The 25,848-nt window shown below is 40.8% G+C and overlaps 1 protein-coding gene across 6 annotated transcripts in view; it reads left to right on the forward strand.

The window, feature by feature from the left end:
- Positions 1-25,848, forward strand: part of KDM1B (lysine demethylase 1B) — a 51,699-nt gene that overhangs the window by 12,052 nt on the left and 13,799 nt on the right. For all 6 annotated transcript variants that reach the window (XM_037037995.1, XM_037037998.1, XM_037037996.1 and 3 more), the window contains 10 exons: positions 9,666-9,704; positions 13,176-13,380; positions 14,986-15,170; positions 16,935-17,111; positions 17,461-17,535; positions 19,700-19,837; positions 20,747-20,918; positions 23,587-23,714; positions 24,695-24,826; positions 25,393-25,467. In XM_037037995.1, coding sequence (XP_036893890.1) covers positions 9,666-9,704; positions 13,176-13,380; positions 14,986-15,170; positions 16,935-17,111; positions 17,461-17,535; positions 19,700-19,837; positions 20,747-20,918; positions 23,587-23,714; positions 24,695-24,826; positions 25,393-25,467 — 1,326 coding nt within the window. The remainder of the gene's footprint in view (positions 1-9,665; positions 9,705-13,175; positions 13,381-14,985; positions 15,171-16,934; positions 17,112-17,460; positions 17,536-19,699; positions 19,838-20,746; positions 20,919-23,586; positions 23,715-24,694; positions 24,827-25,392; positions 25,468-25,848) is intronic.

The raw sequence follows: 25,848 nt of genomic DNA on the forward strand, positions 1-25,848 counted from the left end.
GTACAGTGGGTACACAGGCTGTGGGGTTTCCTGGATGTTTCAGGCCAAGGTCAGCTCCCACCTGTGTTCTGCCTGGGGCCACTCTGCCTGAGCTATAAAGCAATCTGAGATGGCTGCTACTTGTGCTGGGCTTGGGATTCCCAGGCAAAGCCAAGCTATGAGTTTAAGCTGGCTTTGGCTAGCACCTGGCCTGGGGCCACTTAGCTAGAGGTAGGGGGGATGGGAGCTTACTGAGGCTTGCTATTGCTTGTTTGATGGGATTTAGGATGTTGTGAAGTGTGAGCCAAGACCAGCCATTCATATGGAAAAATCTCTTTTTAACAGCTGAGTGAGCCAGTGAGTTGAGTCATGAGTTGGGATAGTCTTATGGGAACTTCAGCCTGTGGTAAACAGTGTTACCAAGGTTGATGGAATCATAGATATGATACCCATCTGCCAGCTCCGTGGCTCTGTGGGGGTGGGTTCAGTAAAGGGACAATGGCCTCTGCCTGCCTTTCTGTCTTGCAGAAAGTTGTCCCCCAGCTCTCACCTTGATGTCAGACACTTCATTTCCTCCCTGTATGCCACTGGTGCCTTTTAAGCTGCTACCCTGGTGCTGGAGCTCAGACTGAATGAATCTGATTAAGTCTGTATGTGGGTTCTTTAAGGGGACTTCTTGGGACTCCAAAAGTTTCTTCTACTGACTCAATCCTTGCTGGTTTTTGCTGCTGAAAGTTATGGGGACTTACCTTCCTGGCACTGGAACCCTGGGCTGAGGGGCCTGGTGTGGGGCTGGGACTCCTAACTCCTAAGATATCCCTCCCCAATTTTTATCCACCACACATGGCTGTGGGACCAGACTGTTATGCATCTCCACTCCTCCTACCAGTCTGGATGGATGTCATTTCTTTAATTTCATAGTTGTCAGAGTTGCATTCAACTTGATTTCTGATGGTTCTGAGTAATGGTGGTTCTATATTTTAGTTATAATTTAGATGTGGTTGTATAAGGAGGTGATCTGTGTTCACCTATGCCTCCATCTTGACCCCAAGTCTCAATACATATTTCTACCACCCTAAAAAATTCTAGTGATTTCCTTCCCTACTACTTTCTGATTTCTGTGCCCTAAACAAAGGTTTGCTTGCTTTCAAACTTCATAAAAATTGAATTAGCCAACATATACTCTTTTGTGTTTAGTTTCTTTCACTGAGTATAATGGTTTTTGAGATTTGTCCATGTTATTGCATGGGTCAGTAGTGTTTGCTTTTTATTGCTGAGTAGTATTCCATTGTATGGATATACCATGATTTGTTTAACCATTTTCCTTTTGAAGGGCTTTCGTGATGTTTTAAATTTTTTACTATTATGAATAAAACTGTAGTGAATATTCTGTGAAAGTTTTTTTTTGTGAATCTGTGGTTTCATTTCTTAAGGGTATATACATGGAATTGATAAGTCATGTGGTACAGTTACATTTCATAAACTGCAAAATGGTTTTACAAAGTTGTAGCACATTGCAACATTTGGTCATGGTATTCTTTTTCTATTTTTTTTAAATGTTAGCTATTCTAGTGGGCATGTACTGGTATGTCATTGTGGTTTTAATTTTTATTTCCCTGAAGACTAGTGATGTTTAATGTCATTTCATATGCTCATTGGCTATTTCTACCTTGTCTTTGGAATAGTATCTGTACAAATCTTTTCTTAAAATTGAGTTTGTGTTGTAGGCGTTTCTGTGTGATGTGGATATGAGATATGATCTTGAAATTTTTCCCAGTTTTTGTCTTACCCTTTCATTTTCCTAATATCTTTTGATGAGAAGTTTTTTAATTTGAAGACTAGTTTATTAATTTTTTTATCCTTAGAATTTTCTGAGAAATCTCTGACTGCTTCTCAGTTTATACAGTCTCAAATGTTTTCTTTGAGGAGCTTCATAGTTTTAGCTTTTACATTGAGGTCACTAATCTATCTCATGTTGATGTTTGGTTTGGATGTGAGGTATGGGCCCAGATTCCATTTTTTTAATATACATATTTAGTTGTCTAGTACCATTTGTTGAAAAAACTTCTTTCCCCATTATATTATCTTATCTGCGTTATCAAAAGTCAGTTGGCCATACGTGTTGGTCTACTTCTGGACTCTGTTCCACTGATCTCTTTATTTATTCTTACCCGGTTCTCTGCTGGCTTAATTATTGTATCATTATAATAAGTCTTAAAATCAGGTGGTACAAATGCCTCTGTGTTCTTGTTTTTCAAGATTATCTTGGCTATTCTAGGTCTTTAATACTACCATATAAAACAACAGCCTGTCAAAATCTACAAAAAAGCCACTGGAGCTTTTTTTTGTAATGCATTGAATCTATAGATAATTTTAAGAAGAACTGATATCCTTACATTTTTGTCTTTTAATCCATGGGTCAAAAAACTGGGTCAAATCTGGCTCCCAGCCTGTTTTTTAAAATAATGGTTTACTGGTACACAGCCATGCTCATTTATTGTGTGTTACCTAGGGCTGCTTTCATGCTACAGTGGAGGGGTGGTTTCGACGGAGGCCGCACCACTCACGGAACTTCATACTTACTCTCCTGCTCCTTATAGAAAATGTTTCCCAGCGCCTGTTCTGATCCGTGAGCGTGGTGTCTCTCTCCATCTTTTCAGGGTCTTTAATTTCTCTCAACAGTGTTTTCTAATTTTCACTGAAAATGGCTTTTGTTAAGTATATTTTTAGGTATTTGGGGTTTTTTCTGTGATTGTAAATAGAATTTATTTTTAACTTCATTTTCAGATTGTTTGTTGCAATGGTACAAAAATTCTTTTTTTTTTGTATATGTTGATTTTTATACCCAGAGACTTTGTTAAATTATTAAACTTACTAAATTTCATACATTTTTTTGTAGATTTCTTTGGGTTTTCTATAGTTGTATCAGCTGTGAATAAAGACTTTTCTTTAAAAAAAAAAAGCTCAGTCTTTTTGCTCTTTCTTTCTTGTGCCTGATTACATTGGTCAGGACCACCAGTACCATGTTGAGTAGAAGTGGGAGAGCAGACTTCTTGCCTTGCTCCTGATATAGGAGGAGTGTGTTTAATGTCTTTATCATCACATATAATGCTGGCTGTAGTTTTTCACAGATGCCTTTTACCAGATGGGAGAAGTTCCTTTCAATTGGTAGCCTGCTGGGAACTTTTCATTATGAATGAATGTTGGATTTTGTCACATACTTTCCTTACATCTTTTTTGATGGTCATGTGGTTTTATTTCTTCTTTCATCTATGAATGTGGCAATTCTGGGATGTTGAAATAATGTTGCATTTCTGGAAAAAAGATATCATTTGTCTTTAATGTATCATCCTTTTAATGAATTGTTGAATTCAGTTTGCTAATACTTTGTTAAGGATTTTTGCATCTGTGTTCATGATGGATACTATCTGTCATTTTCTTTTCTTGTAATGTTCTTAATCGGTTCTGCTGTCTGAGTTATGCTGGCCTCACAAAACAAATTCGGAAGGATATCCTTCTCTATTTTGTTAAAGAGTGTAAGTAATGTTGATATTATTTCTTCTTCATTTTGGTATAATTCACTGGGGGAGTCATCTGGGTGTTTTCTTTGTAGAAAGTTTTAAAATTACAAATTCAGTTTCTTTAACAGATACATGAAAATTTAGTTGGTTTAGTCTACAAGTTTTAGAGAATTCTTTTTTTTCCAAGAAATTTGCCTGTTTCATCTACATTGTCAAATTTGTTAACTTAAAGTTGTTTTTGTAGTTCCCTTATTCTCCTTTTGATGTCAGCTCAGTGGTGATATTTTTGTTTTCATTTTTAATGTTGGTAATTTGGGAGTGTAGGATGGAAAGCACAGGTCTAGGCCATTAACGTGTTGTTCTGAACCCTCTCAGTTTAGCCCTTAATTGAAGATTGAGCTCAATCTTGGGAGCAGAAAGCCTCCCCGAGGGATAGAAAACAATAGGAAGGGATGACATTGAGGGGGTGGGTAATTCATTTTCCAGGTCGAGCACACTGATGTGAACTGGGGCTTGTGTGGCAGAGGGGAAGCTGGTGGAAACCATGTCGTGGCTGCACTGAACCTACCTAGCACCTGTGCCCCAGATTACTTTTCAAGTCAAAACTAGACTCAGTGGCATTTCATTGTAATATTTAAAAGGAGAGTTCAGCCAAGAGCAGTCAGAAATAGCAGACTATTTTAATAGATATTAGCCTTTAGGCCATTTTCATTCAACCTATTTCAGTGAAATTTCTTTTTTTTTGTTACTCTATTTTTTATTTTAAAATTATATTGTACATGCTGTTACAATTGTCCTAGTTTTTTGCCCATTGCCCCCTTCTACCCAGCACCCTCCCTCTCCCTCAGGCAATTCCCACACCGTTGTCCATGTTCATGGGTTGTGCACACATGGTCTTTGGCTACTGTGTTCACTGTGCTGTACTTTACATCCCTGTGGCGCTTCTGTTACAACTGACTTGTACTTCTTACTCCCTTCACCCTTCTTGCCCATTTCCCCACCCCTCTTCCATCTGGCAAGCTTCAAAGCATTCTCTGTATCTATGAGTCTGTTTTTCTGTTGTGCTTTGTTCATTTACTTTGTTTTTTAGATTCAATTGTTGGTAGATGTGCATTTATTGCCATTTTATTGTTCATATTTTTGATCTTCTTCTTGCATGTTTATTCCTTTCACCAAGTTAGGGAAGTTTTCCATCATCAGTTTTTTCAAACAGGTGTCCAGTTTCTGGCTCGCTCTTTCCTTCCAGCACCCCTGTGATGTGAATGCTGGCATGCTTGAAGTTGTCCTTACACTATCCTCACATTTTTGGATTCTTTTTACTTCTTGCTGCTCTGATTGTTTTTTCCTTCTTTATAATGGAAATTGCTGATTTTATTCTTGGCTTCATCCACTCTACTGTTGATTCCTTATAAATTGTTCTTTATATCAGTTAGTGTATCCTCCATTTCTGAATGGATCTTTTTTATGGTAAGTTCTTGAGCATCCTTATGACCAGTGTTTTGAACTCAGCATCTAGTAGATCACTTGTCTCCATTTTGTTAAGCTTTTTTCTGGAGTTTTCTTCTGTTCTTTCACTTGGACATGTTTCTTTGTCTCCTCATTTTGGCTGCCTACTTGTGCTTGTTTTTTTTTGCATTAGGTAGAGCTGCTATATCTTCCAGGCTTGGTAGAGTGGCCTAATGTAGTAGGTGTTGTAGGGTCCAGTGGTTACAACCTATCCTAACACCTAAGCGAGGTACGCAAGGTGCATGCACCATGTGGGTTGTGTAAACTTTTTCTGTAGTTGAGCCTTGATTGCTGTTTGCATGTCAAGGGGAGACATTTACTCAGGTAGATCAGCTGCAAGGACTGACTGTGACCACTGACCACCGACCTACAACCAAGGCGGAGCTGTGCGAGGAGTCCACTCCATAGAGCAGGACTTACTTCAGCAGGGCTCTGGTGTCTGCTGAGTCCACCCCTTGAGTGTATTGCTTGTGGAGGTGGTTAGGTGGTGGTACTCCAATGTAGTCTGAAACTGTGCACTGACGTACTGGCTCTGAAGCCTCCCAGTAGGTACAGGCCAAGGTCATCCATTGCCTGTGTTCTGTCTAGCGCCACCCGGCATAAGCTACAAAGTAATTTGCAGATGGCTGCTACTTGTGCTGGGCTTGGGGACATCCAGGTGAGGCCAACCTGTGAACCAAGATCAGCTGCTGCTAGTGCCAGTCCTTGGTCTACTTAGTAAGGGATATGGGGCTCACTGAGGCCAGAGGCTGCTTGTTTGAGAGAACTTAGGAAAATTTGAAGCATGAGCCAAGATAAGCCATTCCTATTGAAAAGCCCCTGGAAACAGCTTTGGTGGGCCCAAAAGGTGAGTGGGGGTGGCGCTTCAGGGAAATCATCAGTGTGGGGCACACAGTGGGAGCCAGGTTGTTGGAGTCTCAGCTTTGGCACCTGCCGGCGGCTATGTAGGGGGATCACTCAGAAATGGAACAGTGGCCTCTGCCAGCACTTCTGTCTGGGAGAAAGCTGCTCTCCAGCTCTTACCCTGATGCCAGACACCTCAGTTCCTCTGCATATGTCTCTAATGCCTGTCAAGCTGCCCTCCTTGCACTGGAGCTCAGAAGGAGTGAGTCTAAGTCTGTGTGTAGACCCTTTAGAAGGAACTGCATGGGACTCCAGAAGTTAATGTCTCCCACAGCCTCAATCCCCCTGGTTTTTACAGCACCGGAACCCTGGGCTAGGGAGTCACGTGTGAAGCTGACACCACTCTGTTCCTGAGATACCCCTCCCAGTTTTTATCTGCCACACGTTGGTGTGTGGCCTGCCCATTCTGTGTCTCCATCCCTCCTACCAGTCTCGATATGATTTCTTCTTTAATTTCAGAATTGTAGGACTTCCATTCAGCTCGATCTCTGTCAATCCTGAGTGATGGTTTTTCTGTAGCTTAACTGTAATTTGGATGTGGTTGTGCAAGGAGGCGAGTACCGTGTTTACCTCGCTGCCATCTTGACCAGAAGTCTGTGTGGAGTTTCTGAACAGTTGCTCTAAAGAAATAAAAAATATTTTGGGTGATTTTCTTATTGATGTATATTACTAAATACTAGGTGTGATTTTACATGAAAAAGTTTATATTAAAATCATTTGATACTGTGCTTTGACTAGCTTTAGTTTAACTATCATTTGAAGTTATACATAACCCCTCCTCTTTTTTACCTGCTAATAATGGAATGTGCAGCTTTGAATTCATTTCTGCTAATTGTTCAAATTATCCATGTCCGTTTTTTTGTTTGTTTTTTTATTTGATTTTTTTCTGCTTGTAATTGTCCACCAAAGAAAATTTCAATTTCATTTTTTTCAGTGTTAAGTAGTTTTTGGAATGTCTAAGGTTTTCTTTAGAATGGGTTTAGTTTTAGACAAATGACGTATATCATTACCAAAAAGTTCAAGCAATATAGAAAAGAACAAAGTTGTTAACAAAAAAGTATTCATGCGGTCATCGGCATGAAATAACCATCATTAAATGAGATTTATTCAAGAATATTTCTGAATGCATTTCAAGTAGAAGACCTGACTGATAACTTCCTATTAAGAATTAGTATTGTACAGGCTGGTTTTATATAAAATGACTGAGTTAAATACAACAAAATTTAAAACCAGAAAAAGAAGCCAAAGTGAAATAAGAAATTGTTGAACATTGGATAATTATTTCTTCATCTTCAGTAATAGTAGTTTTTAAAATCTCCATAAAAGGATATGAAGATAGGAGATGAGAATGGTGCAAGATTGGAATCCCTTTTTTTAGTTGCATGTTTTAATTTGATATTAATTGACACACTGCTATGAAAGTGGAAAAAGTAAATTATGTCACACTTTATCCCTTGTCCCCTTTTCCTCTCTCCCAATTTTTGTTAGTGTTTTGTTGTTCTGTTTTTTAGTTTAGCGTACTTGACAGAGTAACTGTCTCATTTATTTCCTATAACCACAGTCCCTCCCTTGCTTATTCTTGCTTCTGTATTTATATGGGTTTACTGCTCCCCACAATTTCTCTTACCACAGTTTCTTCTATCCCAAGTTCTTTCATATTTGATTCACCATGTGGTTGAATGTATTTTACCATCAAGAACATTTTTCCAGGTGGACTGAGAAGTATCAGGTTCCTTAAGCTTTTGAAAAGTTAATTGCCTTTCTCTCCTTCCAGCCGTGTTAAAGTTGACGTCTTCACAGTCGTCTTAAGTTCCAGCTTCTAAGTAGCGTGTCACACGTTTTATACCTCTGCCCGCCTCCCCCGCCCCCGAAATCCTTCTTTGATTAGCCACTGCTCCTGTCTGTTACCATCAATAATCTGAGGTTTCGAAATATTTATTTAAATGGTTTCATTGATTTAGAGTCCCTTTGGTTTCCAGCTTGGTATTCTGTTAAGGACAAAGCCTGGAAGGGTTTATTTGTGTAACAACATTAAAAAGAATGGTGGTGTACTAGCATACTGTTTTGGAGCTTGCTTTTGTCATTTAATCTATCTCAAAGGACCTGCCTTCTATCTTAAAGGTCCTTTAAAGATCTCTCTCTTTAAAGATTGTATAATAAACAGTGTACTGAATGGATGTGTTAGGATGAATTTAGTGTGATTGAGAGCATTTAGGTGACTTTTAAATGTTTGCCATTAGGGACAGTGCTGCAATTAATAGCTTTATATTTTTGCCATTTTCAGTATATTTGTGGGATTAATTTCTAGAAATACAATTTTTGTGTCAAAGACAACATACCATTGCTCTAATATGAAATAAATTCTAGATACAAAGGAGGATTTATAATCAGTGTGTAAGGAATAAAGAGTTAAAGCGAACATTCGTGTGTCCAGCACTCAGTTTTAAAAACAAAGCATTACCAACGCCCCTGTCATTCCCTGTGTGCCCACAGTATTCCAAATTTTTCATTTATTATTCCTCTGCTTTTTGTTACAGAGTTAAAACAAATATGTTATTTGTTAAATATATGTATATTTACAATACCCTAAACAGCATGTAAACTTTTGCGTATTTTTACACGGGTTATAAATTATATTGCTTGTATTCTTCTGCAACTTGCTCTTCTCACTCAATGTTTTCACATGTATCCAGATTGATGCTTGGAGCTCTGAGCCATGAAGGTCCCCTGCTGTATAGCGTTACATTGTGTGAATGTACCACTCTGTATCTCTTTTCCTGTTCATGCTCACCATGGTTGTTTTAGATTCTGGGCTGTTGCACACTGTGCTTCTGTGAGCACTCACGCATGCCTCTTCTAGTGCGCATGTGCAGGCGTTTCTCCAGCATATGTTCCAAGGGCCAGGTTTGCCAGGCTGTGTGGTATACCAGTCTTCAGTTTATTTAGGTCACTTTTTTGTCGAAATATATAAACAGAAGATGCACAGATCAAAATGCATAGCCCAGTGGATTTTCACAAGTCCCCATTTACCTAGCTTCCAGGAAAGAAATGCAACACTTACCAGCCCCTCAGAATCCCCCAGCAACCCCTTTCACTTGCAGTCTCCATCCCTGGCTCCCTCACTTACTATTCTGACTTACAACACTAAAGATGTTTTTCTTGCTTTTGAATTTTATGTGACGGAATCATACGGCATGTTTTCTTTTGGGTCTGACTGCTTTCTGGCATCATTATGCCTGTAAGGCGCATGTGTGTTGTAGTGTGTGGTTGTAGGTAGTTCTCACTGCCATATAGCGGCTGCTGCGTGTGATGCAGTTCATATATCCCTTTTACTCTTGATTTACTTCTGGGTTGTATTTAGCTCTTTCCCATCACAAAGAATCCTCCTTTGAATGTTGTCTACTTCTGTTGATGGGCATGTACAAGGGCCTTTCTCAAAAATACAGCAGAGGTTAGAATTTGCTGGGCACACAGTGTATACATCTTCAATTAAACAAGATAATGCCAGATTTTTGATCATTGAAGTTTCATACTTTGTCCGTTTGCTCTCCAGAATTGTCTCCCCTTCACATTCCTGCCCAGGGCCTCCTTGTGAGAGTGCCTGTCCTTCCAACACTCCCACTCACGCAGTGCCTCACCACATTTTTTCTCTCTGCCAGCCTAACAGGTGAAAAGGGGTATCTTCTTGAAGGTAAAGTGGTACTGAAGATAATATTTTATAAGTAAAGCTAATTAATGCCTGGTTTTCCTTTGCAGCCTGAGACCCCAGATCAGTGTTCCCTCCCAGAAGATCTAGTGAGTATTTCCGCGTGTTCTCAATCGGAGTTCAGTGCACCTGCAGTGTTCAGTGTTACCCATAAATGACATTAACAGTTTTGTGAGTTCCTCTCTCTTTGCTTGCTGGTCAGAGGCTTTTTACCCTAACATGATAATGGTATGAAAGGGCTAGCAATGGCGGTCTTATAGGTGATCCTCCCCAACTTTAAAAAGGAAAGTAAAGTTATATTGCTGTACATTAAAAGGAAATAAAAAGGAAGAAACTGCTACCTTGCATTACTATAGGGATCAGGCTTATTAAATGTTTTTCATGGGTAACTTTATGACCGTGTCTCTGCTTTGAATCCTTCCAAGAAAATAGAACAGAAGGCGCATAATTTGATGGCCTTGGCCCAGATTCAGCTATGAGAGTGTTCCCATGTGTTCTGACCTCAGTGTCACTACTTTGTCCTGTCCCCACTGTGGAAGGAAAAGCAGTGTCTCCAGCTGGCAAAGCCTTGGCACGCTTCATTATCTTACAAAGCTTTGTTGCCGGAGCCGGCAAAGTCCGGGGGTTGTAGAACCAGATCCAATAGTTGTTTCAGAAAATGACTTTTTAATGCTCTTGAGTTTCTAAAATTCTGAGATTCTGAGTTATTTTGCATTTTAGTAATTCAAGATTGTTAACCTGCAGTTTTTCTAATTGTCAAACTCAGGGACTGGGGTTGATGTTTAGGCAAAGGGAGAATTGACATCTAGCAAATCTATGGTAAAACCACTCTGTTATATAAAAGCGGTGTGTGAGACACATAGGTACACTTTTCTAATAATTAGTTGTACCCTAAAGCATTTCCATGGTAAACTAGTATCCCAGATAATATCTGGATTAGGGTAGACAGGATGAGAGTATAGAAATTAAGGGAAAAATAACCTGAATATAATCATAGTACCTTATGGATATGTCCGCTAACATTTAGACCGTTTTGCAGGCAGAAGAATTTGAACTTAGGACAGAGGTTGTATTCCTGGGATATATGAATTTTTAAAAGTTTGGAGGAGTCCCTGAGTGTTCATGTGGCAGTTATTTATTTTTGCATTTCATTAAGGAAGGATCAGGAGCAGGTTTACAGCCATATTACCCACCCACCCTTTTTCTGTTCCTATGGATTCTAGGGTCACTTTTAAAGAAATTTCTAAATTGTGAGTGATTGTCAGTTTCCTAGGGCTGCCGTAGCACAGCACTAGGACCGGGTGGCTCAAAGCAACAAGAGTTTATTGTCTCATCATTCCAGAGGCTCTATGTCCAAAATCAAGGGGTCAGCAGGGCCATCCTCCCACTGAAGGCTCTAGGGGAGGAGGATCCTTCTTCCAGCTTCTGGTATTACCAGCAATTCTTATTTTTCCCCCAAATAATTTTTTAAAATACTCTGTTTACTTTTAGAGAGAGGGGAAAGGAGGGAGAGAGGGAGAGAAACATTGATGTGCAAGAGAAACACCAATTGGTTGCCTTTCGCCCACCTCCAACCAGGAACCTGGCTCACAACCTGGACATGTGCTCTGACCAGGAATCAAACCAGCAAACTTCCAGTTTGCAGGACAACACCAACCCCCTGAGCCACTCCAGTCAGGGCTGTTGCGATTCTCGGCATTCCTTGGCTTGTAGACGCATCACTCCAGTCTCTGCCTCTGTCATCACATGACCCTCTCCCTGTGTGTCACCCCTGTCTCTGTCTTTCTGCCTCTTACAAGGATAATAGTCTATTGAATTTAGGGCTCACTCTACTTCAGTATGACGAGATTTCCAGGAAAGGTCACATCCTGAGGTTCTGGGGGAATACTATTTAACCAAGTATAGTGGGTATTTGTTAAATTGATAAACTGACATCAAGTACAGTTTCTTTCTTGGTATGTGTATTCAAGGTGAGAGTGGAATTTTTGATGGCAAAAGGGCAAAACTATAGCCCAGTGTTCCGGAGTGGTGAGCATGTTGAGAGAACAAACTTGGAATAGCAAGATCAAATGCTGGTTTATTAGCCACTGTTTAAGTTCCTGGTGTTTCAGTGCAGGGGCTGGTTGGAGCACCCTCAAGTGGACTTCTACAGAAAGGAAAGACTAGTGGGAGGTACCAGGATGGCAGGGGCTCCTTCCCGGGTCCTGCTGCAGTTAACCAACACAGCTGCAAGACCCGGGAAGCAGAAGAGAGTGGAAGAGCTCGGGTTCATGTTTTTTAAGGCACCTACGCTCTGCCCTCTCTGTGGTCTATTTGGAGTGTCGGGGTCTGAGCACTCAGTTTGCTCTCTCCTTGGGGCTGAGTTCAGAGGGGGGTTAGCGTTAGTCCTGGTGTGCTGGGGAAGGGACTGAAGCTTCCTTTCTTTTTGGTACAGCATAAAGGTGGTCAAGGATAGACAAACCTAAAACAAGCCTTGAGAATAAATTGCACACTGAAATGCCCAGGGGGCAAGGCATGTAACAATGAATGTGGAAAGCAGCTGGGAGTGATTTATTGGGAGTGTTGAGACTTGTAGTAGACGGAAAATTGCTTGTCTCAGAATTGGACTCTGAAATTTGAAGGACAGACAAAACACGTCTCCAAACTAGATCCAGGTGTGTCCAACCTTTTGGTGTCTCTGGGCCACACTGAAAGAAGGGTTGTCTTGGCCCACACGTTAAATGTGTTGCAACATGTTATCACACAAAAAACCTCAATGTTTTAAGTGAGTATTTTGTGTTGGACCATATTCATAGCCATCCTGGGCTGCATACTGGCCCCTGCTTGGTGGCAAGTGGCAATTACTGGGAGCCTGGAGAACAAACACCAGAGGGGCCCTGAGTTCAAGATTCTTCTGCATAAGATTCTTAGAATGCTCAGAGCATACATTCAAGATCACTTTTAGAAAAGGCTTTCTAACAATAGGATTGATTTGTGGAGTGTTGCTTTAGAAGATGGCCAAATTTTATTTTTATTGCAAGAGTTAGCATCCTGGGGATGCTTTGATTTAGTGATTCCATATGTTAAATCTACTCTGAAATATGATCACGTAATTTAAGACTGAAAAGAACTGTTCTTGTTCAGGTTTTTTTTTTTTTTTTTTTGCATCTGTTGGGATGGTTGTAGTGCACATCTTTAGATCCTGAGTAAAAAGGAAGGTTAGGGGATGGATGATAAATACTGAAAAGAAAGAAAAATGTCACGTCACACTTAAACCTCGGCGTGCAATGTAGCCAGTGGGTGCCGCGTTAAGACTGGCCTGGAGTTGGTAGCCTTGCTGAGGAGGGGGCGGGAGAGAGGAGGAAGCTGTTGCTGTACATTTGAAATAACTCTGCCTTGGAAACATGCTCTCTAGGTATTGCCAGCAACTCTGGCATATAGGATTGTTGAGTGGGAGAAGGCAGAGAGACTGGAAGGGTTAAGGATGAATACCAAGGAAAGAATCGTCTGAGCTTGGCTAAATCTGCATGTACGTTTCTTGTCTGCCATTGTCCCTCTCAGTCTTGCTCTGCCTGTTTCAGAGAGTGTCGGAAGTTTCCAACCATTGGTGGTACTCCATGCTCATTCTACCTCCTTTGCTGAAAGACAGCGTGGCAGCACCCCTGCTCTCTGCCTACTACCCCGACTGCGTTGGCATGAGCCCCTCCTGCACCAGCACGAACCGCGCAGCCGGCGAAGCCAGCCCGGGGAAGCTGGAGCACCCCAAGGCAGTCCCCTCTGTGCTGGGTGAGAGCTGGCCCTGGCACTCCCCGCTTGCCCCTCCCCCTCAGTCCCTGGACTCCCTGGAAATGTGTGGGTGAGGAGAATGGAAAAGACTTTTAATGTGTGCAACGTATGGTTTCAAGCACTTCATTATATCACGGATTTGGTGATACTGTGGATGTCATACCATTTGTGTATATTGCGCAGTTAATGCTTCCCTCGGCAATTGGAGAGCCTGTACCATTTGTCCAGGATTTGTGACTACAGAGTTTAATGAGTATTTATTTGAAAGCTGGATAAGTTGACAATAATGCAACCTCTTAATACACTGGAAGAACGTGGGACTATATGAGCAGCCTTTTTGTTTTCTCTGAGTCTTCTTTCTCTTCTAATTATGTCACTGAGAATCTCAGCAAAATTATCCACTCTTGAAAAAATTCAAAACTTTAGGGCAGGGCGGGCATGCTGTTGATCCTATCTTTTAAATTCCACATCAGAATTCTTTGTGTACAAGCAAGAAATCTAGATCTTGTGCCTGAACAATAACAAACTTCATTTTTAAATGTTATTGTTCAAATACACACTTTATTTTTGACATTGTGTCCCTATCTAAAGGCTTATAACTCATAACATGGGCCCTCTAAAAATCGAGCTGTGGTAGAAATCAAAGCAGAGGTGAAAAATCCCAGTGTTTAAGACACTCAAATTAGTGGGTTTGTTCATTTATGTAAGATAGTTTGGCAGTGTGACTCAGAAACCTTTAAGTTAATGCCTGTTGGCCCTATGAACTTATCCTAACTGAATTATCCAAGTAAATTATAAAAGGAAGTCCAAAGATTTATATGCAAAGAAATTTGTGTGGCATTGCTTATAATAGTGAGTAACTGGATGAAGTTTAAGTGCCCAGCATTAATGGAATAATTAAATGATAAAATGTTATATGTCCATTGACGTCCTATTTAATGGCATAGAAAAATGCTCTTGATGTCATAAATTCTAAAAACCAGGTTAGAAAATATTAGAAAATAGTAATTTTCTGGCTTTGTAAAAACAAGTATCTATTATATTGAAATTTCTATTCAAAGAAACAGCGCTGATAGTCTGTGAGCCACACCCCTCACGAATTAACAGGAGTTAGTGAGTGCTGTTTAGTTCTGTGAGCCTGTTCACTCTGTAATCAAACAAATTCCAGTAATAGTTACTTTTAAAATATATTTCCATGCAGAGTCAGTGTTCAGTCCATATGGAGTTTGAGTCCTGCGGGTTGTAAAATTTCTGGAGATATGCTACACAAAAATATGAATATACTTAAAACACTACTGAACTATATATATATACTTAAACAGGGTTAAGATGGTAAATTTTATGGTATGTGGGTTTTTTTTTTTAACCACAATGACAACTTTAAAAAAATTGACCATACCATGGAAATTAAATTTGTGAAAAAAGAATGGGAAAACTATTTGTTTAATTTGCACATGTGCGTATGTTGTCTAACTGGATGGAGGACGCAGAAATGTAATGGGACAGCCTGGAGCTTGTCTTGGCCGTCCTTGCCGGTTGATCTTACTCAATTCACTCAAATTTGGAAGTGACAGCTGGAAGATTGCCTGTTTGTGCTTCTCTCAGTTCCAGGCATGAACCGGTACTTCCAGCCTTTCTACCAGCCCAACGAGTGCGGCAAAGCCCTGTGCGTGCGGCCAGACGTGATGGAGCTGGATGAGCTCTATGAGTTCCCAGAGTATTCTCGAGACCCCACCATGTACCTCGCCTTGAGGAACCTCATCCTGGCCCTGTGGTACACTAACTGCAAAGTAAGTGGGGGCGTATTAGCTATCAGCTCACAGACAGACACTCCCCTTGAAGGACAGGAGCTGCTTTACCTCTGGATGGAACCTTTCAACCAGGCTTTCTCCCCCTCAGCAGTGCTGACATTCCAGGGGCAATAGTCTGTGTGAGGGACTGTCCTGTGCTTTGTAGTGTGTTTGGCTGCATCCTGGGCCTCTACCCACTGGATGTCAGAACACCCCCCCAGGTGTGACAACCAAAAGTGATTCCAGCTATTGCCCAATGAGGGCAATGTCTGTCCTTCCAGAGAACCACCACTTTGGACCATGTGTCCTCAGAATTCTGGACTCTTCAGTGCGTGACTGTAAGGTACAAGGTTTGGTTTGAACAGTTCCAGTGGCAACCCCGGGAGAAAAAGCGAAACACCGAGGGCTGCATTAAACCCACCAAGGGCAGAATTCTTATCCCCCTCGTTATCCTCCAACAATCTTCGTTCTCCGTTGGGACTGGCGAAACGTTAGGGGCCTTAAACATACAGAACCAGCCTTGAAAGGGGCGAAAATAAATGTGGACATGGGGGGTAGGAATACAGGTTTGGTTTGTTTGTTTTTAAAACAGTCTTTTCTGATCCTAGTATTTTTCTGATTTATTAATTTCTTCTGGGGCTGTCATCTTCCTGGGTTTGTTCAGGTTCTGGTGGGGCTGGGGTTTGGTGTCAAGTAAAGGAGAGGCCAGGGGTAGGGACCCCTCGCTCCCACATCCAGTGCCTCTTCTAACTTCACCCCAGGCCAAGGCCACCATTACTTGGGAGTCTTTGAAATGGACCATTACCTTGCCAAAGCTGGGTCAAGCAGAGAAAGGTGGTGTTGTCTTTCCCCACACTCCAAGTTCCTAAGTGGTCCTCCCTCCCCTTATCAGTGAGAAGAATCCAATTTTTCCTGCTGCCAGTACACAGAATAGCCTGGGCTTCTACAATGGCCTTTGTTGTATGGTTTATTGAGCCAGGATTGTATTTGTGATGTGGTCTGCCCCCATACTTCCTGTAGCAGTCGTTCTCAGCAAGGGGAAGTGTGTATGGTAAGATACAAATTGCTGTATCTGCCTTCTGTCCCTTCACCAGGGAAGCTTCCCTTTGATCTTGTTATAGCATAGCAATGGATGGTGGATTTAAATGACCCTGAGAGTTTCTTTTTATTGTGGTAAAAATGCAACATAAAATTTACCATTGTATTCTAAAATGTATCGTCCAGTGGCATTGAGTACATATACAATGCTGTTTAACCATCACCAGTATCTAGTTCCAAAAACTTTTTATTACCCCAAGAGGAAACCCCACAGTTCTTAAGCAATGACTCCCTATTCCTCCCTTTCCCAAGCAGCCACTGATCTACTTTCTGTCTCTACAGACTTGCCTGTTCTAGACATTTCATGTAAATGGAATCAGACAATATGTGGCCTTCTGTAACAAGCTTCTTCACTTAGCATAATGTTTTTAAGGTTCGTGCATGTTGAAACATATGGGTCAGTACTTCACTGCTTTTTATGGCTAAATAAAATATGGATAGACCACATTTGTTTATCCATTCAGTCATTGATGAACATTTTTTTTGGCTATTCGAACAGTGCTGCTTTGAACATTTTGTTTGAACATCTGCTTTCAATTCCTTTGGGTATGTACCTAGTAGTGGAATTGCTGGGTCATGTGGTAATTCTGTGTTTAACCTTTTGAGGAACCAAGAGTCGCTTTTTGTTTATTTGCCTTAACAGTTTGGTTTTACTTCCAAACACAGGAAGCTCTTACTCCTCGTAAATGTATTCCTCATATCATTGTCCGGGGTCTCGTGCGCATTCGATGTGTTCAGGAAGTGGAGAGGATACTTCATTTTATGACGAGAAAAGGCCTCATCAACACAGGCGTCCTCAGCATCGGCACCGACCAGCACCTTCTTCCTAAAGATTACCACAGTGTAGGTGACTAGCTCTAGAAATAGCACCGCCAGTTGTCCGTCATGATAAAAGCTAATACATTGTTGTTAATACCATCAGAAGTTACATTATCGCCAACAAGTTGTAATGCAACACTTTTTAGACTGTGTTTCTCTGCAGAGGATACTATTAGGCATTGTTTCCCTGGACTGTAGAAAAGAGGAAGGGATTATGGAAGAAAAGTGCTACAGTATACTTTAGGAAAATAACTTTCTACTGTGGACATCAAAGAAATGTAGATGAACCAACATAGCTTGGTTTTTAGTACCTTCCAGGACAACTAAACTAGCACATTGTTTTCACTGCTTTCTTCATCTTTTTTTTTTTAAGAAATCAGTCATCATTGTCGGGGCTGGTCCAGCAGGATTAGCAGCTGCTAGGCAACTGCATAACTTTGGAATTAAGGTAAGATTTTTGGCTCCTGGAGGCAAAAACAGATGGTTAACTGCTCCTCAGGTCCTAATTTTCGAAGGCTTAGAATTCAGTTCATGATTTTAGCAAAGGATTCTGAATACATGGTGGTATCTTTGTATCTTTACAATCCCAGAAAAGGTCCAAAAATTGAAACTGGTTTAATAAAAGAAAGGTAGAGGAGTAGAGAAATTCCTACAGCTTTGGAGAGTTTACACTCCATGAGCAACTCAGAAGAGATTTGAAGTTGGTATCAAAGCAGAAATTCCTGACAGTGTGTTGTTGGCATAATAGAGGGAACACTGAGAGAAATCCGTTATTTCTGCAATAGTTTGAGACAACAGATAGCAACTTGGAAATTTACTATCTTTTATAAAAGTTTCTGAAATACCCAGCTACATTTTCTTATGCAAAATAAAGGAGCCCTTTGAATCTTACTCGGAGAAACAAAAATCTTTGGTTTTAGAAGCAAGATTGAACTAGTTAATCCATGGTTGGGACAGAATCACATGCCTTTTAAAGTATTGTACATATTTGAGGTTGCCTGCTTTTCCAAGGTGGGATGTTTTTTTTCTTTTTATCTGGTATGTTGCCTTATTCCAGTGGTTCAAAATTAGCCAAAATAGAGACTATTAAAAAAAATTTGTGCAGTTCAGTATCTAATTTGTGTTACACTCATTCAAATTAATCATCCCCTAGATTTCTGTGACTTCTGAATCTGATGTATTTCTCCTCTTTAAAAAGTTATTTTGCAAGGACTTTGGTTTTCCCTTAAACCAAATGTGAAAATTAATTTGGCAAAATTGAATTAGTCCTTTTGCTCTTCTCTATCTGGCTAAAAGAAAATAGTTTCTTTTTTCATAGTATCTTCTCTGCTGGAGGGGTTTCGGGGAGAAGAAAAGTTTTCAATAGCTGTGCCTGGGAGGTGCTTTCTTCTCAATTGAACGGAGAATCTGAGTCTTGAATCACGTTCTGTTGCTGACAAAGCAGATGAATCTGAGTTGGATTTATAGGAAGTGTGTTTGCATTTGTACATTTTTCTTAGTGACATTAAGCTTTGAGGTGTTTTAATTTATTGGTTGTTTATTTCAGCCGTAGATACTAGGGCCAAAGCTTCTTGTTTGTTTTCTACTTGTGAAACCCACAGATTATGTTACAGGGGAAGTTGTCACTATCCAGAGTCTTAAATGTTGAGCCTTCCTCTCACTAAAAGGAAACTAGAAATGGATGGTTCTGTGTTGATCTGAAGTGTGGCGGGTGGGGAGGGCAGAACCACGAGTTATAGCCTTCCTAGTGAAAGAAAATAGGAATAGAGGTCTGAGAAAGGACAGTATTCAGAGGACCTCTATTTCTCTCCCCTTTCTTTTGCCAAGAGATGAGGGAGACCCCACAGAGACCATCCATCCCTCTCATGACTAGAAAATGAGTTGCCTGAGAGATGGGTAACTCAGGGATCTTTCTTGAGCAGTTCGAAGGGCTCTGGGTCCCTAGAAGCACTGAATAGGCTGACACTGAAATGGCTGGTCTTGCACTGAATAGGACTCACATGTTCAGTTACTGCAATCCCAGAAGGTACAGAGTAGCGCTTTGAGTCACAGGGGCGGCCGCATGAGAGCGGCTTCTTGTGCCACCAGAATGAAAAATAGGAAGGAGCTAACATAGCCTGCGTGTGGGACCAGTCTGCTTACATCATGATGCCCATGTGGCAACAGGATTTTTTTAAGTGATAGTCATATTTTGGGGAAGTTAAGGCATATGTGCAGTATTAAAGGAATTTTGCTACATACATAGATATTTGATAGAACAAAACCTCCTCTTTTACCTATTTTTTAATAGTGAGTGCTTTTTAATAATGGAATATTATTTAGTAAAAGCCTTCCAAGTGCATTTCATGTGCTAGTTCATCAAATGTTATCAGTATAGCATTTGACAGGGAACAATTTGAGGATTTTAGCAGCAGACTATTTACTTTCTCCTTGTTAGAATCGGGGTTTCACAGCTGCTTCAGCTTTCTTTTCAAAGTCGTCTCTCTAGTAATATAATAAAAAACAGCAACCAGCTATGGAGCTTATTGAACTGTATTGTTCTACATTTATAGTAGTGCGTTTGATATGACTATTCTATTTTATTTAGCCTCCCCAATTGTCTGTCTTTTTAGGTGACTGTGCTGGAAGCCAAAGATAGAATTGGAGGCCGAGTGTGGGATGATAAGTCCTTCACAGGTGTCACGGTGGGAAGAGGAGCCCAGATCGTCAATGGCTGCATTAACAACCCAATAGCACTCATGTGTGAACAAGTGCGTTTCTGTCTTTAGGATGTGTATTGTAGACAAGGAGAAGAAAAAATTCTCAGTTTGCTTCTGTGTAGTATTAATGTGCCCCTAAGTAATAATGAGCAACTCCAGAATGATTTCTTGCCTCTTCTCCTCTGAAAAGTAAATAAAGACAATTATAGTTCTTTTCCAAGAAGGTGGTACTGGAGGACTTTAAATATCTTGGAAAAAGAAAAAAAAATTTTATTGGCGTGTTATTTGCAAGCCTCTGGATTAGCTCATAGTTTTAGGGTTGCCAGATTAAGTAAATAACAATACAGAATGCCCAGTTAAATTCAGATAAATAACAAGTAATTTTTTTAGTATAAGTATGTTCCAGATATTACACAGGATGGTTTGCATGCAATGTCGCATGCATGCTTATACTTCAAAACAGTTTGTTGCCGTTTATCAGAGAGTCAGAGATAACTGGGCATCCTGTCTTTTATTGGGCAGCCCTGTGTCGTTTCTTTGAAGACCTGGTAGGCCCAAGGTTTTTCCGTACATCTTTTATGACAGTAAATTCTGTTTAACTTCTGTGAGCGTTTGTGTGTTTGTGTGCTCCTTTACGAGAGAATAAGAGTACGGAGAGGCAGTGCATAGCACGGCATCCGCGGCGTTAGCCAATGCCGGCTGTGGGAGGCTGAGGGCGCCTTGGCAAGCATAGAAGCTGCCGCTGGCACCCTCACATCCTCATAAAAGAAGGCCTTACAGATTTCACGCTATTCTTTCACTGCCTTTCTTTGCTGCCATTTTCTGTGGAGAAGATTTAGCTTCATTTTTGAGAGGTACTAGACCATTTTCTCCATGAGAGCTCTGTTTAATTTCAGCTTAGAACCTGTACATATTTTTTCCAGGGAAAATTTTCACCTTCTTATTCTTGTTATTTTGAAGCTTGGCATCAGCATGCATAAATTTGGAGAAAGATGTGACTTAATTCAGGAAGGTGGAAGAATTACTGATCCCACTATTGACAAGCGCATGGATTTTCATTTTAATGCTCTCTTGGATGTTGTCTCTGAGTGGAGGAAGGATAAGTCTCAGCTCCAAGATGTTCCTTTAGGAGGTATGGGGAGATGTTCTGATTGTGCCATTCAAGTCTCATTCTAACCTAAGCTTGGTCAGCAGTGGCATCATTCATCTGTGAGGTTAGCGTGTGCAATAAGAATAGTCCCTCAGAGCATCCATTGTGGACTGATGAGTTCTCCAGATGATTTGCGAAGGGGGCGGGACTTCTGCAGCGACCTTTAGGTGCCTGTGTGCATGCACACACACAAATCTTTACACAATACTGGGTGTTTCAAAAACTAGGTGAATGTTTAATTGTCCATATCCCAGGAGAGCTTCCTATTAACTAAAATATGACAAGCCCTATGTGAATAAATAGGAACCACATAATTTCTTTTCTAGATAAGAGTTTCTATATGCCAGGATTTCTTTTGTTTTCCATTTTTGGAGCAGTAGGCTAAGATTTTTTCCAGTATATTTTGTTTAAGAATGCAATAATTGATATTATAATGTAATAATTTTACGTCAGATTCTTTAGGCTTTGGTTCTAAATGGACAGTAGTAGCCAGAGCCCTTTAGGAAACTTGGCCGTGTGTCATGACTCGTTTCCAGGATGGGGCCAGCTGAGGCTTTACTTTACTACTGCTTTTTAAGCTGACACTCATTTAACCTACAATTCTGTTACCTGAATGTATTTATTTACTTACAGTTCTTGGAAGCATGTCAGAGTCTCTTAAAGTACAAACATTTGAACTCAGTTTTCAAGATACTAATTTGCTTCAACTGCATGTTGCTTTGTGAGGGATTCTAGTCCCTCATCCTATGTTCCTCATCTATGTCTATATATCCATAGACACTCCATCTCTCTTTGGGATAAACAACTCAGGAGCAGGGATCATCCGTCTCTTGTTTTATATCTGCCCTCCCCACCCTCTACCACCTGAGACTGATCCACACTGTAATCCCCTGAGTGTTGACAGACAAACCTTAACAGAACATTTTCAGAAAGTCACTGGTGTCAACGGGGATTATTTCATTATATTCCAAAGTTCCAGACCAAGTAGTGAGTTGTTGAATTTTCTGGAATTGAAGATAGTTATGAGGCTGACTTTCAAGGTGTTCTCAGAATTTAGTTAGTGTTTCTCACATGTGTGGGAATCACTGGATAGCATTTTCTTTATACTTCTCCCATTGTCACCAAATAAAAATGTAATAATACTGCTTTGTCTTGGCCTTAACCTAAAAATAAGGGAGGTTCAGGAGCACTTACTGTGTAAGTAGTTTCATCATATTAATGTTGTTTGAAAAGCTTTAATAATAATGCGTACACATCTGTATGAGGTTGGTTATATCCATCCTGGTAGGATCTCAGCTGTCTTTGATCTCATTTTATTACCACTTAGCTGAAAAAAACAAAATGTAAATACTAAGGAGCTAGAATTAATTTCACAAAGCATATGTACTAAAACTTTTAAATAGTATTTGCATAGAAACCACATTTAGACTTTTCTTACCTGTTTATACTTAATTTTATATACTGTTCCAGAAATGTTGATTCTTCATGAACTTCAACAAACCTAAAGGAAAATAGAAATGACAGGAGGCAGGAATGGGATTGCTACAAGAAGGCTCTGAAAGTGGTAAAAAGAGAAAAAAGCCCAGTGGTCTAGGGCCAACAGCCTGGTGCAAATCCAGAGGTGCTGTGACATCCCCATGTTACAGTCTAGTAGAAGAGTGGACATTTTTAATGAGAATCTTGAGTTGTCTAAAAAACAAAAGTTAGCTGACATGCAGTTCTGTTGCTAGTGGAGCGAGTTCACAGTACTTTGTAGAAGCTTTGTGTCTGCAGTGTATGCATTGGATGGTTGTCTTCCCCGAGAATTTTATAAAGAAGTGACCCAGACTAAGGTTCCTATAATGTGTCAGTTGTGAGCACCCCCCATGCCCTCAGACGGAGTCTACGAGTAATCAGAATGGCATCACAGCGCTGAGGCGGGAGATGAGTGCTGGGGTTGATAACAAGGTGTGATTACTGAGGCGTGTGGAGTCCGGGCGCTGCTGTGCTGGGAGCAGGGTGGAGTGGGCCTTCAGTGCAGGGGGCAGTTGCAGGCCCGGTGGGGCTGGCGATTACCAGCAGAGCCTGGGAGTCGGCAGGTGGTGTTGCTGTGTTTGGAAAGGCTAAAAATGTGCTGGCACGATCTGGCTGTGGGTGTGGGATTTATTACACAGGCAACGGAGAACCAGTAATTAAAGGTACTGAGGCAGAGGGCTGACGTGATGGTAGTCCATAATTGAATATTCTCGTGGGGGATGGAATAAACCCAGTAGCCAGTGTATCACAGATCTCCCTGTTGAAGTGAAATGCTATGAAAACTTGACTTTAAGGGCATGGCCAGAAAGGAATGGGAGTCCTCTCTCGGTGTGTCTGTCTTTACATGGGCAGGGGGTGCTTCCCTGTGTTTTGAGCAAAAGAAGAAAGCACTTCTCAACCACACAGAAATGAAACGGGTGAAGATACAGAAGCGACATAGCTTGGTTTTCAGTTAAGATAAGTTTTTACTTCCTGAGAGAAGCCAACATGATTAAGATTTTTTTCCCCTTCGTTGGCTTAGGAAAGTCCATGAGTTTGGGGTTTTGCAGGTTGAATGAGGTTGAAAGCAAAAGATAAGGAATTAAAGAATACTGCTAAGGCTGTTTTTTTCTGCTTTGACCCATTCCCATTACAGAAAAGATAGAGGAGATCTACAAAGCTTTCATTAAGGAATCTGGTATCCACTTCAGTGAACTGGAAGAACAGGTGCTTCAGTTCCACCTCAGCAACCTGGAGTATGCCTGCGGCAGCAACCTCCATCAGGTGTGATTAGGTTTTGGGAAATGTGCTTCAAAATGCTTGTGTTTTTGTGTGTCTCTGTGTGTTTTATATCATCTCAACACTGAACTTGGGCTGGTTTGGATAAACAGGAAACAATGGTTCTGCTGCTGAAAAGTTTGAAAACCACGATTTCAGAACATATTAACCCCACGGCGGTTTTGAAAAAAATTATTTTTTTTTGTTAAAAAAACAAGAGAAACCTCTTTTCCAGTGATGCCTGTGAAGAAGCTCCATGTGCGCTCCTAATCCAGGAGGGCTGTTGAGCTGAACTGGGGAGGGGTCCAGAGCCCTGAGCCTTCCTGCACTTCAGGGAGGGCCTGGAGGCTGTTCTCTAGAACCCTGCAGGGTATCCTTGCAGTTACGGTCTGCTTATCTTGCTATGATACATTTACACTTCCTTAACCTATTTAACCAACTATGATTTTGATCCTTAAATACTCTATATTTTGAATAGAGGCCCCTGACTGAATTGTCCCCTTTTGGACCTCTCCGTGTTCCTTGGATTCTTCACGGCAGTCGGAATGGCAGTGCTTTCCAGAATCGTGCTGCATTTCAGCCTGCGTAGACTTTCCATGCTGAAGACCTGTAGCTGGCATGTTTTTATATGGAGTTCATCAAGTGCAGTTTTACTTCATGGAATTCTCTTCCTCTAGGGTTGTTGATACGTAACTTGCCTTTTATTTATATTAAGGAGTGGTATTCACAACCAAATCATACCTACCTTTTGTTCTAAAATAAGCTTTCTTGTGTGTTGTCAACCAGTTTCCTTCCTCAGCAGTGGAATCCACCTGGGTTGCTCTTTGTGTCTCCTCCTTCCATTATGTTTTGTCCTGTTCACAGAAGCCCTGCCCTCTGGCCTCAGGTGGCTTTTTCCCACATTGGGGTCCTTTCGTATCCCTTAGGTGCAGACTCAAGAGGTGGGAACACCTTGTCTGTCCCCAACTTCTCCTGTTGTTTCCCAGGTGTCTGCTCGCTCCTGGGACCACAATGAGTTCTTTGCTCAATTTGCTGGTGACCACACTCTCCTCACTCCCGGCTATTCTGTCATCATTGAAAAGCTGGCTGAAGGACTAGACATTCGGCTCAAATCTCCAGTGAGTATGACAGCTGTAGCAGGCTCTGGTTTGGCCTTGTTTTTAGAGGATGTGCAGTTTGGGCCATATGGTTTACAAAAGAGACAGTGATGGTCAGCCAATGTCTCCAAGTATTTTTATGATGTGGTTGTAGCATCTCCCATGTCACTTATGTAGCTGCTGATGTTTGGAAACAGTCATGGCACAGATGCATTTTCATTAATATTAAAATGTTGAATTTGCTCACAACATCCCTAACCCAGAGCAGTTATTTTCACTTCAAAATTTTCCCTTCATATTTTTGTCCCTGTGCTTTTGTATTGTACATTGTTGTAACCATAGAGGCAATATCTGTATATTACACTTTACACTATGTTATAAACGTTTTCCATATTTTGACATAGTATTTATAAATTTTAATGGCTGAGTAATAGTTCCTTGAGATAGGCTGTAACTGTTGCTTTGAACTCTGAATGCCAGGAAATGATTTTCTGTAGCCTTGGGGATGTAAACTGACATACAGAATTGCAGAGGGTCCCAGATCATGGGGTCCCATCATGTTTTTTATAGTTTGTTTTCTTGAGCAGGTACAGAGTATTGATTATACTGGAGATGAAGTACAAGTTGCCACAGCAGATGGGACAGGGTACGCAGCACAAAAGGTGAGTCCTAGACTTCCACTGGGTGCTTCAGGGGCCCGGAAATAAGGGAAAAGAGCCTTTTCCACCAGGAAGTTGGCCTTTGGTATTTTTGTGGAACACCTTGTTTGGTTTTGGGAGAGTTATGTATGTTCACTTAGTATGTGTGGTGGATGTGCAAATCCGATTTAACTAGTGTAACACTATATAGATTCATGGCAGATGGAAATCTGAATGGGTTTCTTAGAGTGAGTTCTATGCTACATTAGTCATGAGAATTGAACAAGAAAATAAATTCTTTGGCTACATAAGTTTGAAAAGTATTGTATACTGCAGTCTACTTTTTGGGTTAAATAGGAGCATACTAAGGCTCTGAGAAGTCCTGCATTAAAGAAAGAGCCATTT

This window comes from Sturnira hondurensis, unplaced genomic scaffold, assembly GCF_014824575.4.
Source record: "Sturnira hondurensis isolate 20B ecotype Veracruz unplaced genomic scaffold, ASM1482457v3 Scaffold0023817, whole genome shotgun sequence".
Classification (NCBI taxonomy): Eukaryota; Metazoa; Chordata; class Mammalia; order Chiroptera; family Phyllostomidae; genus Sturnira; species Sturnira hondurensis.